Source organism: Pristiophorus japonicus, chromosome 6, assembly GCF_044704955.1.
Source record: "Pristiophorus japonicus isolate sPriJap1 chromosome 6, sPriJap1.hap1, whole genome shotgun sequence".
NCBI lineage: Eukaryota > Metazoa > Chordata > Chondrichthyes > Pristiophoridae > Pristiophorus > Pristiophorus japonicus.
Genome location: NC_091982.1, coordinates 250,170,091 through 250,182,663, shown reverse-complemented (window position 1 = coordinate 250,182,663; position 12,573 = coordinate 250,170,091). Strand labels below are relative to the sequence as shown.

General features: G+C 46.9%; 1 protein-coding gene across 4 annotated transcripts in view; it reads left to right on the top strand.

The window, feature by feature from the left end:
• Positions 1-12,573, top strand: part of abcf3 (ATP-binding cassette, sub-family F (GCN20), member 3) — an 83,438-nt gene that overhangs the window by 12,800 nt on the left and 58,065 nt on the right. For all 4 annotated transcript variants that reach the window (XM_070883815.1, XM_070883816.1, XM_070883817.1 and 1 more), the window contains 2 exons: positions 1,136-1,212; positions 10,426-10,481. In XM_070883815.1, the coding sequence (XP_070739916.1) occupies positions 1,136-1,212; positions 10,426-10,481 (133 nt within the window). The remainder of the gene's footprint in view (positions 1-1,135; positions 1,213-10,425; positions 10,482-12,573) is intronic.

Genomic DNA, 12,573 nt, shown 5'->3' with positions numbered 1-12,573 from the left:
GAGAGTGGGTGATGGGGATGTGAATCTCTATGCGGGCAAGGGCATGACCTGGCTCTGTTGGGTGACTGACAGTTTGTGAATGGTGTTAGCAGGGAACATGTTGGTTTTCCTGGCAGAGATGGAGGCTGATGGCTGTTGCAGAGACTAAGAGCAATATTGGTGACAGTTCGGATGTGGGGAGGAAGCTGACATCGCGAGTAAGTTTGGCACCTCTGCGAAGTGCTCCATACTGGCAAAAGCATATTGATCTGCACAATCGGGAAAGATTTTGGGGCTCTCCTCTGCTGAAGAGAAGACCAGAGGGGAGACTTGATAGCGGCCTTTAAAATTATGAGGGGGTTCGATAGGGCGGATGTGGAGAAACTGTTTCATTTGTGGATGAGTCCAGAACAAGGGGGCATAAATACAAGATCGTCACTAATCGATCAAGTAAAGAATTTAGGATGAATTTCTTTACACAGGAGAATTGCCACATGGACTGGTTGAAGCAGAGAGAATTGATGTATTTAAGGGGAGACGATGCATATGGGAGGGCGACAGGAATAGAGAGATACGGGGGTAGGGTGGGAAGAGGTAGTTAGAGTGGGCGGAGGCTCTTGTGGAGTATAAACACCAGCACAGACCAGGTGGGCCAAATAGCCTGTTTGTTTGCTGTGCAATCTATGTAAGCGTGTGGTGGCAGCCAGAGAGGAAAATGGAGTCGAGACCTGAGGTGTGTCAATGTTTGTCGAAGCCGAACAGGCTGGCTTCAGTTTTGCAAACGCTAAGCTGGAGATAAAGTAACATTAATCCTGTCTCCCAATAATGTCGCCTTACTTTTCTTTACTGAACAGTAAGAGAAGGAGAATGAGTGCCATTGAATCTCAGTTTGACCAACGCCTCACGCTCCTGGAGTCTGTTATGGGTGTACAGTCGATTTGCGATAAATGGGCCTCACTGTAATAGAAGAAGCTGCTGCATGCAAGATTGAAACTTTGTCTAATTCCGTGTTGATATTAATATAACCATGATTCATTATAATACTGTATAGAATCCCAGGTGCATGTCTGTGAATAGTTGTGGTCGGTGGGCTAGTGCCTGAACTCGGTGCCACCCAGGCTCACAGCTGGTGTAACTCTTTGTTTTTACTTGGCAGCAATACATCCAACTCATCAAAACAAAACGTGCTGCTGAAAGCTCCTATACAGCTCTCTCAAATGACTGGCCATTCTGGTAAGCAATGCATTCAAGAGAGCTCTCGTTTCTTGTATGTTGTGGAACTTATATCGTTTGGCCCACTCTTTTTTATATCGCCAGTTTCTTTCCCCATTTTCTCCTCCATCTCTTCTCCCTCCTGCCCCGCCCCCATCGCGTCCCCTTTCCTGAAAGCCTCGACTTGACTTGCTAAAGTGTGGCTCTGGGTGCGTTCCGTTACCCCACCCGAGAGACCGTTTTTTCAATGTGACCCTATCGAGTATCGGCAGGCCGTTCTGATGTGGGAGCATCAAAGATGAGCCTAATCCTATCTTTACCCCAAGTCCACCCGCAGGTTTCCAGCAAGGATTGCTCGATGAGGATCGGGAGCACAATCCATGGCTGGTTGTTTTCCCTCTCCAGCCGAGGGGCTCGGAAGCCATTTGCTGGTTCCAGTTGTCATCTCGGGCGAAATCAGCTGACCCATCACAGACTCTGACCTGGGGACATTTCTGGACAATGTCTCATCTGATTGTTGCCAAACAGCTGACTCATTCGGAGAGCTCAAACCATTTATTGTTAACTCAAAAATGAAAAGCGTTGTGAGTCAGTGTGCTATCTGAGGAGTGGAAGATTAATTTAACTAAGTGAAAAGTACATTTTGAACAGAAAGAACTCCTTTACTGAAAGGATAAATGTTTGGATTAATCTACCCGGGATTAATAGGGATGGGCAGTTAAAATGCTCCGCCTGAAGACTGAGGGTACTGGAGGGGCAAGTTCCATTTGGCCAAATGGCCTTTCCTGGTCTTCAGTGTCAGCTTCGTCTTGGTGCCTGAAATAGAAGGCGCTCGAATAACCAGCACTAACACCTTAATAAGCGCAACCTTTCCAAAGGATAAACATTGCAATAGCTCTACTAATACCTGAATGGGACAAATTGTTGCTTTCACAAGTATCAGTCAAGCAGCTCTGAGCTGCTCCCTGTTTTTCTGTGGTTCAGGTACATTATTGATCTGCACTGTTCTTTTTGTCACTCCTTGTTACCCAGATACTGCCTTGGGTTTAACATCACTGGCTGCTCCCCTACAAACTAGGTGTCTTCTGTACTTGCCCAGTATCTAGGTAAACACAGTGAGACCCACACGTTGAGCAGAGAGCTCTTATGTCATGTCATTGTGTTTTGCGGGAATATATTTACATGCTTGTTCTCTCTCCCTTTTCGGTAGGTTTAACAGTATGCGCTCCATGAGTCAGTGGTTCAGGCAATTAACTACTAAATTTATTGAAAATTGTACAGGTACAAGGGCAATAGTCAGTACAAACTGGTTATCTACGCACTTCAATATCAAAAGAACAATGTTGCTTTTGTAGATCTGACCTTCAGCATTAAACTGTCCCTTGAATCATCGTCACTTCCTTCATTCTTGGCTGTCCAGCGCCACGGGAGTCCTCTGAGTCGCTCTGTACCTCTGATAACTTCGGACTGACTGCTATCATTATGCATTATCACCGAGAATAGCTTCAAATTCCCAGAACAATGGGGCATTAAAAGGTGTGTGTGACATAACGGGATTAAGTAATCGGTCATTCACAAGATGCAAATTGGCATTTGCCCACAAATGTACGGTTGCCAAACAAATGTACTAGAAAGATAGAAAGTAGGTGCAGGAGTAGGCCATTCGGCCCTTCGAGCCGGCACCACCATTCAATATGATCATGACTGATCATGCAACTTCAGTACCCCATTCCTGCTTTCTCTCCATATCCCTTGATCCCTTTAGCCATAAGGGCCAATTTAACTCCCTTTTGAATATATCTAACGAACTGGCCTCAGCAAGTTTCTGTGGTAGAGAATTCCACAGCTTTATAATTCTCTGAGTGAAGAAGTTTCTCCTCATCTCGGTCCTAAATGGCTTACCCCTTATCCTTAGTCTGTGACCCCTGATTCTGGACTTCCTCAACATCGGGAACATTCTTCCTGCATCTAACCTGTCCAATCCCGCCAGAATTTTATGTTTCTATGAGATCCCCTCTCATTCTTCCAAATTCCAGTGAATATAAGCCTAGTTGATCCAGCCTTTCTTCATATGTCAGTCCTGCCATCCCGGGAATCAGTTTGGTGAACCTTCACTGCACTCCTTCAATAGAAAGAATGTCCTTCCTCAGATTAGGAGACCAAAACTGCACACAATACTCAAGGTGTGGTCTCACCAAGGCCCTGTACAACTGCAGTAAGACATCCCTGCTCCTATACTCAAATGCCCTCTCTATGAAGGCCAGCATGCCATTTGCTGCCTTTACTGCCTGCTGTACCTGCATGCCTACCTTCAATGACTGATGTACCCTGACACCCAGGTCTCGTTACACCTCCCCTTTTACTAATCTGTCACCATTCAGATAATAATCTGCCTTCCTGTTTTTGCCACCAAAGTGGATAACCTCATACTTATCCATATTCTACTGCATCTGCCATGCATTTTCCCATTCACCTAACCTGTCCAAGTCCCCCTGCAGCCTCCTAGCATCCTCCTCGCAGCTCGCACTGCCACCCAGCTTAGTGTCAACTGCAAACTTGGAGATATTACATTCAATTCCTTCGTTTAAATCATTAATATATATTGTAAATAGCTGGGGTCCCAGCAATGAACTCTGCGGCATCCCACTAGTCACTGCCTGCCATTTTGAAAAGGACCCATTTATTCACACTCTTTGCTTCCTGTCTGCCAAACAGTTCTCTATCCATGTCAATACATTACCCCCAATACCATGTGCCTTAATTTAGCACACTAATCTCATGTGGGACCTTGTCAAAAGCCTTTTGAAAGTCCAAATACACCATACCAACTGGCTCTCCCTTATCCACTCTACTAGTTACATTCTCAAAAAATTCCAGAAGATTTGTCAAGCATGATTACCCTTTCATAAATCCATGCTGATTTGGTCACTGCTTTCCAAATGCGCTGCTATTACATCTTTAATAATTGATTCCAACATTTTCCCCACAACCGATGTCAGGCTAACCAGTCTATAATTCCCTGTTTTCTCTCTGCCTCCTTTTTTTAAAAAGTGGGGTTACATTAGCTACCCTCCAATCCATAGGAACTGAACCAGAGTCTATAGAATGTTGGAAAATCACTACCAATGCATCCACTATTTCTAGGGCAGTAATGCTCCTGTGAAGCGCCTTGGGAAATTTTACTTTGTTAAAGATGCTATATAAATGCAACTTCTCTTTATGTTCCCTCTGCTCCAGTGGTGTTTCTCCCGAGGTCGGTTTGGGGCACACCCTAGAGGTCTGTGTCCTTACCGATTCTGGCGTTGAAGTCGCCAAGGAGGATCAGTTTGTTGTCGGGACTCGGGACAGGGATTGTTCGAGGCTGGAGTAGAATTCTTCTTTGGTCTCATCTGTTGTGTCGAGTGTTGGGGCGCACGCACTGATGACTGTGGCACACTGGTTCTAGGCTAGGGCAAGCCGGAGAGTCATGAGACGTTCGCTTATCCCGCAGGGGGAGTTTCGGAGATGACCCATCAGCTCATTCTTGATGGCGAAGCCAACTCCATGGAGGCGCCATTCTTTTTCTGGTTTACCTTTCCAGAAGAAGGTGTAACCACCACCTTGTTCTTTGAGCTGTCCTTCCCCTGCCCGCTGGGTCTCACTTAGGGCGGCAATGTTGACGTCGAAGCGTGAGCGTTCTCAGGCAACGATAGCAATGTGATGTTCCAGTCTGTCGCTGTAGGGGTTGTCCATGAGGGTCCTGACGTTCCAGGTCCTGAACTTCATTTTGAAGGGTGGAAGATGCCTGTGCTTGAGTTCTTTTAACGTGAGTTGGCCGTTGCACACTGGCTACCACGCGGGCTTAGCAGAGCAAGGTTTTGATCCAGTGGCAAGTGGGTCCAAGACGATTGGAGACCAGACTCTGCTGTATGGGCTTATCATATACGAACACACATACTCCTAATGTCCTCCTTTCTCTTTCCCTGGGACTCATAGGGTGTAGTGGCGGCCTCACAAACTTGCTGTTGGCCATGCTGTGCCACACCTGGGCCACAGCCCCGCTGCTGGGTTCATCCTCTCAACAAGAGACGCCAAGCAATCGGCTACCTGTGATGCCGTGGCGTCCGATTTGTCGCCAACTTTGCCTTCGTTGCACTCTCCGAGCTGCTCGCGCTGCACCCTGCGTGGGTAGGCTCCTCTTTATGTTCCCTCTGCTCCAGTGGTGTTTTCCCCCTAGGTCGGGTTGGGGCGTGCTTGTTCTCGGGGCTGAGCTTTATGTTCTCTTTGCAGAGAGGGGGTAGGGAAAACCAACTCCAGCGGTACCCTGCTCCTGACAAAATGCCTAGAACGTGACCTTGTCATCACCAACACCATGTTCCGTCAGAGAGACAAGGCATCATGGCAATACCCTCACTCCAAGCACTGGCTTCTGTTCGACTACGTCATCACCCGGGCCATGCCAAGAGCTGACGACTGCTGGGCGGACTACCGCCTAATCCACTCCGTCATTAACATCAATATAGCCCCAAAGCAGCGATGGCAACAGAAGTAATGCCGCAGGAAAATCAACGCTGGGGTACTCAAAGACCCAGTTAAGAAAGCTCTATACAGCCAGCGCCTCACTGCCAACCTGGCGACCCTCGATGACCCCTGAGATGCAGAGTGCTCACAGCGCCTTTGTCTGCCATCAAGGCCTCCATAACCAGCGCCTGTGAAGAGACGCTCGGTCACTCAACCAGGAAACACCAAGACTGGTTTGACGAGAATGACCAGGAGATCTGTGAGCTAATAAGCCTCAAGCGCAAGGCATTTCTGAACTTAAAGCAGCAACCCAACTTGGGAGCAGCAAGGCGGCTGAAGGCCGCGGTCCAACAAAAAACCTGCGACCTAAAGAATAGATGGTGGGTGGAGAAAGTACAGGAGGTCCAACAGCTGGCCGACAACCACCATGTGCGAGGATTCTTCAGCGCAGTCAAAACCACCTATGGCCCAAGTACCCAAGGCTCCACCCCACTGCTGACCAAGAATAGAGAGGCACTCATTAAGGTCACCGAGGCAGTCAGGGCATGCTGGAAGGAACACTTCGAAGATCTCCTTAACTGAGACTCTGCCTTCGACACGAGTGTCCTCGACTCCATCCCACAGCAGGCTACCCGCACCATCTCAGCAAGACCCCAGCTCTGCATGAGGTAGAAAAGGCCATCCAACAGCTCGAGAACAACCAGGCAGCAGGAGCAGATGGAATCCCCGCTGAAGCACTAAAGTAAGGTGGAGAAGCACTATTGGCACGAATGCTTGATCTCTCCCATCTGGAAGGAGGAGAGCATGCCGGGGAGATCTGAGATGCCGTAATCATGACCACCTTCAAAAAAGGGGACAAGTGCGACAACTATAGAAGAATCTCTCTGCTGTCGGCCACTGGGAAAGTGGTCGTAAGAATCCTCCCCAATTGTCTTCTCCCTGAAGCTGAAGAGCTCCTCGCAGAGTCACAATGCGGATTCCGTCCACTAAGGGGTACAACGAACATGATCTTCACCGCACGACCAACTACAAGAGAAATGCAGGTAACAGCACCAACCCTTGTACATGGCCGCCTTTGACCTTACCAAGGTCTTTGACAGTTAACCATGAGGGACTATGGAGCGTCCTCCTCAGTTTCAGCTGCCCCCAAAGGTTTTGTCGTCGTCCTCCGCCTGCTCCACCATGACATGTAAGCCGTGATCCTGACCAACGGATCCACCACAGACCCAGTCCATGTCCGAACTCCAAGCCATCGTCAACACCTTCACCGGGACGTACGAAAGCATGGGCCTACATTAAACATCTGAAAGACAAAGGTCCTCTACCAATTTATCATCATGATGATAAATGCAAGTTGTTCTATAAACATCTTCAAGGGTTGTTTGTATTTGAATTGATTGTCTTGAATCCATTGATCTGTTCCAGTCACTTTAAATTACCTGTTAAGATAGGTGCCCATTGAAGGACATGATCATCATAGGCAGTCCCTCGAAATCGAGGAACACTTGCTTCCACTCTAAAAGTGAGTTTTCGGGTGACTGTACAGTCCAATACAGGAATTACAGTCTCTGTGGGACAGACAGTCGTTGAAGGAAAGGCTGGGTGGGGAGTCTGGTTTGTCGCACGCTCCTGCTGCCTGTGCTTGTTTTCTGCATGCTCTCAGCGACGAGACACGAGGTGCTCAGTGCCTCCCCAAATGCTCTTCCTCCACTTGGCGCAGTCTTTGGCCAGGGATTCCCAGGTGTCGATGGGGATGTTGCATTTTATCAAGGAGGCTTTGAGGGTGTCCTTGAAACTGTTTTCTCCGCCCACCTGGGGATCGCTTGCCGTGTAGGAGTGCCAAGTTGAGTGCTTGCTTTGGGAGTCTTGTGTCGGGCATGCGGACGAAGTGGCCCGCCCAGCAGAGCTGGTCGAATGTGGTCACTGCTTCGATGCTGGGGATGTTGGCCCGATCGAGAACACTGATGTTGGTGCGTCTGTCCTCCCAGGGGATTTGAAAGATCTTGCAGAGACATCGTTGGTAGTATTTCTCCAGCAATTTGAGGTGTCCACTGTATATGGTCCACATCTCTGAGCCATACAGGAGGTTGGGTATCACTACAGCCCTGTGGACTATAAGCTTGGTGCCAGATTTAAGGGCCTGGTCTTCGAACACTCTCTTCCTCAGGCGACCGAAGGCTGCGCTGGCGCACTGGAGGCGGTGTTGGACCTCGTCGTCGATGTCTGCCCTTGCTGATATAGAAACATTGAAAATAGGTGCAGGAGTAGGCCATTCGAGCCTGTACCGCCATATGATAGTAGGCTCCCGAGGTATGGAAAGTGGTTCATGTTGTCCAAGGCCGCGCAGTGGATTTTGATGACAATGGCAGCAATCAACACATGTATATCAAAAGCAAAATCCTGCGTGTTGTGTATGGAGAAAGAATCAGACTGAACACTGAGCTCAAAGTAAAACGTGACCGTAGTCTTTTATTGCAGGTCTCCAGAGTGCCTCTCCAACCTGTGAAGCCTCCTTAAGTACCTGTGCTCCCAAGGGATTATGGATCCTTTGGGACTTCCGGGGATGAGCCCTCTGGAGTCTGTACAGAGTAAATACAAGTTTGCATATATAACACTGCGGATGCTGGAATCTGAAATACAACCAGAAAATACTGGAAATCTCAGCAGGTCAGACAGCATCTGTGGAGAGAGAGAGTTAACGTTTCGGGTCTGCGACTGTTCGTCTGACAAAGAGTCATCGACCTGAAATGTTAGGATATAGATCAGCCAAGATCTCAGAGTGGCGGAGCAGGCTCCAGGGGCTGAATAGCCTCCTCCTGTTCTTATAAGAGCATAAGAAATAGGAGCAGGAGTAGGCCATATGGCCCCTCGAGCCTGCTCCGCCATTTAATACGATCTTGGCTGATCTGATCACGGATTCAGGTCCAGTTTCCTGCCAAGTCCCCATAACCCCTTATTCCCTTAGTTAAGAAACTGTCTCTCTCTGTCTTAAATTTATTCAATGTCCCAGCTTCCACAGATCTCTGAGGCAGCGAATTCCACAGATATACAACCCTCTGAGAAAATAAATTTTTCCTCATCAGTTTTAAATAGGCGGCCCCTTATTCTAAGGTTATGCCCCCTAGTTCTAGTTTCCCCCATCAATGGAAACATTCTCTCTGCATCCACCCCTCATAATTTTATTCATTTCGATCAGATCAACTCTCAATCTTCTGAATTCCAATGAGTAGAGGCCCAACCTACTCAACCATTCCTCATAAGTCAACTCCCTCATCTCCGGAATCAACCTAGTGAACCTTCTCTGAACTGCCTCCAAAGCAAGTATATCCTTTCGTAAATATGGAAACCAAAACTGCACGCAGTATTCCAGGTGCGGCCTCATCAATACCCTGTATAACTGTAGCAAGACTTCCCTGCTTTTATACTCCATCCCCTTTGCAATAAAGGCCAAGATACCATTAGCCTTCCTGATCACTTGTACCTGCATACTAACCTCCTGTGTTTCATGCACAAGTACCCCCAGGTCCCAATATACTGCAGCACTTTGCAATCTTTCTCCATTTAAATAATAACTTGCTCTTTGATATTTTTTCTGCCAAAGTGCATGACCTCACACTTTACAACATTATACTCCATCTGCCAAATTTTTGCCCACTCACTTAGCCTGTCTATGTCCTTTTGCAGATTTTTTGTGTCTTCCTCACACATTGCTTTTCCTCCCATCTTTGTATCGTCAGGAAACTTGGCTATGTAACATTCGGTCCCTCCTTCCAAGTCGTTAATATAGATTGGAAATAGTTGGGGCCCCAGCACTGATCCCTGCACCACCCCACTAGTTACTGATTGTCAACTCAAGAGTGAACCATTTATCCCGACTCTCTGTTTTCTGTTGGTTAACCAATCCTCTATCCATGCAAATATATTACCCCCGACCCCGTGAAATTTTATCTTGTGCAGTAACCTTTTATGTGGCACCTTGTCAAATGCCTTCTGGAAGTCCAAATACACCACATCCACTGGTTCCCCTTTATCCACCCTCTTTGTTACATTTCAGAGAATTCCAGCAAGTTTGTCAAACATGACTTCCCCATCATAAATCCATGCTGACTCTGCCTGACCGAATTATGCTTTTCCAAACATCCTGCTGCTGCTTCTTTAATAATAGACTCCAACATTTTCCCAACCACAATGTCAGGCTAACTGGTCTATAGTTTCCTGCTTTTTGTCTGCCTCTCTTTTTAAATAGGGGCGTTACATTTGCAGTTTTCCAATCTGCTGGGACCTCCCCAAAATCTAGGGAATTTTGGTAAATTACAATCAGCGCATTCACTATTTCTGACGCTACTTCTCTTAAGACCGCAGGATCTACCTAGTCCTGAGGTTTGTAGTTCACTCAGGCTGTGAAATGCTTCATTTTTTTTATCACTGTCCTGAAGAGGTGGTTGTTTTTTTTTATATAGTTTTGCAGTTGAGCAGAAGCTGATCGTGCAGAAAATAAAAATAAAAATGGTGCCTGATTACATTGGCGGCCAAGCTGAGAGGGACTGCCTCCTCGAGATCGTGTCTCACCTCTTGCCTAAGTCTACTTTGTCTACCCAAGTGCCATTCGCCAGTGGCAGAACGATGCTGAAGTTATACTATATTGGGGCGTTTTCAATGTATGTGATGGGTTTATAGCAAAAGAATGGACTGATTTTTCTTGTTTTTTAATATCTATATATATGCTGGATGCAGACTACAAGACCGAAGATGTCAAAGGAATCTGGATGATGAGAAGGGATTTAGGCACGGTGAGTGAAGCCTTTATTAAGAGGAGACTACCTTTTAAGTTAATGCACCTTCAGTAGATTCCTGCCTTTTGGTTTGAGATCTGGTCAAGTGAAAGTCAAAGCTGTGCCGACCCTGTAGCCAGCAGTAGCAATGTTCAATTAGCAAGCCACTGAGTACACAGTGATGGTCCCCAGGGATCAACCGCATTGCCATCATCAACCCTCTCTATTATCTCATCAAAAAACTCAATAAGTTGGTGAAATACGATTTGCCTTTAACAAATCCGTGCTGGCTTTCCATAATTAATCCGCACTTGTCCAAGTGACCTGTTAACTTTGTCCCTGATTATCGTTTCTATAAACTTGCCCACTACCGAGGTTAAACTGACTGACCTGTAGTTGCTGGGTTTATCTTGAACCCTTTTTTGAACAAGGTTGTAACATTTGCGATTCTCCATTCCTCTGGCACCATTCCTGTATCTAAGGAGGATTGGAAGATTATGGCCAGTACCTCTGTGATTTCAACCTTTACTTCCCTTAGCATCCTAGGATGCATCCCATCCGGTCCGGGTGACTTTCTACTTTAAGTACGGATAGCCTTTCTAGTACCTCCTCTTTATCTCTCATCCAATATCTCAACCACCTCCTCTTTCACTATGACTTTTGCAGCATCTGCTTGCTTGGTGAAAACAGAGGCAAATACTCATTTAGTACCTCAGCCATGTCCTCTGCCTACATGCGTTGCCCATTGTTCCATTACAGTTTTGCCTGACAATCTTTGAATCCAGTTTACCTGGGCCAGATACGTTCTCAACCCAATGAAATTGACTTTCCTCCAATTAAATATTTTTATTCTAGATTGCTCCCTGTCCTTTTCCATAGCGAATCTAAACCTTTTGTACTATGATCACTGTTCCCTAGATGTTCACCTACTGACACTTGCACCACTTGACCCACCTCATTTCCCAGAACCAGATCCAGCAATGCCTCCTTCCTTGTTGGAAATCCAGTTTTTCACTGGCATAATTTTCATAACTTCTCAAACCTATATAACACCCAGCACTGTACTGTAAGGGCACAGAACAATTTAAGAATTAAAACGGACCTCCGCTTCAATAAGTGTCGGAGACAACGTTGTAGAGACTGTCCAGCTTTGACAGACTGGCTCGATACAGCTGCGTTATTATCTTATCTCATTCGCGACTACTGGGAAAATGACTGAAATAGTGGCTGGAAAATGTCAGTTGGACAAATGAACTCTCTGCACACTGGGGACTGAGCCTGCCAACAAACAGGGGTTTTGGGACACGGTGAGGTTCATGTTTAGAGATAATATAGCACAGAGATTTCCTCCTGTTTGCTTCATCTACTTTTTTTGCTTAAGTTGTTCCAGACATCGACCACTGGCAGAGATGAATTGCACTCCCACGATCTTCTGACTCAGAAGGTTGTTCTGTGCCCTTGCAGCACAGTGTTTGGCTTTGTACAGCAACAGCCTGAGCTAGTCATACTCACAGAATCATAACTTTCAGCTCGTGTCCAAGACCTCTCCATCACCATCCCTCGGTATTTCCTGTCCTCCCGTCTGGACAGACACACCAGAGGTGACGGCACAGTGGAATCCAGTTGGGAGGGAGTGGCCCTGGGAGTCCTCAACATTAACTTCGGACACGATGAAGTCTCACGGCTTCAGGTCAAGTATGGGCAAGAGAACATCGTGTTGATTACTACCCACCGCCCTCACACAGCTGATGATTCAGTCCTTCTCCTTGTTCAAAACCACTTGATGAAGCAGCTGGATTGGCTTAGGACGTCCATTTATTGAACTACTTTCAGATCCTCGGGTCAAAAGTGCTTTGCAGCCAGTGAATGTGTTTTCAGAGAATCATAGAAATTTACAGCACAGAAGGAGGCCATTTCGGCCCACCGTGTCCGCGCCGGCCAGCAAAGAGCTATCCAGCCTAATACCACTTTCCAGCTCTCAGTCCATAGCCTTGCAGGTTACAGCACTTCAAGTGCACATCAAAGTACTTTTTAAATGTCGTGAGGGTTTCTGCCTCTACCCACCCCCCCCCCCATCTTTTCAGGCAGTGAATTCCAGACCCCCACCACC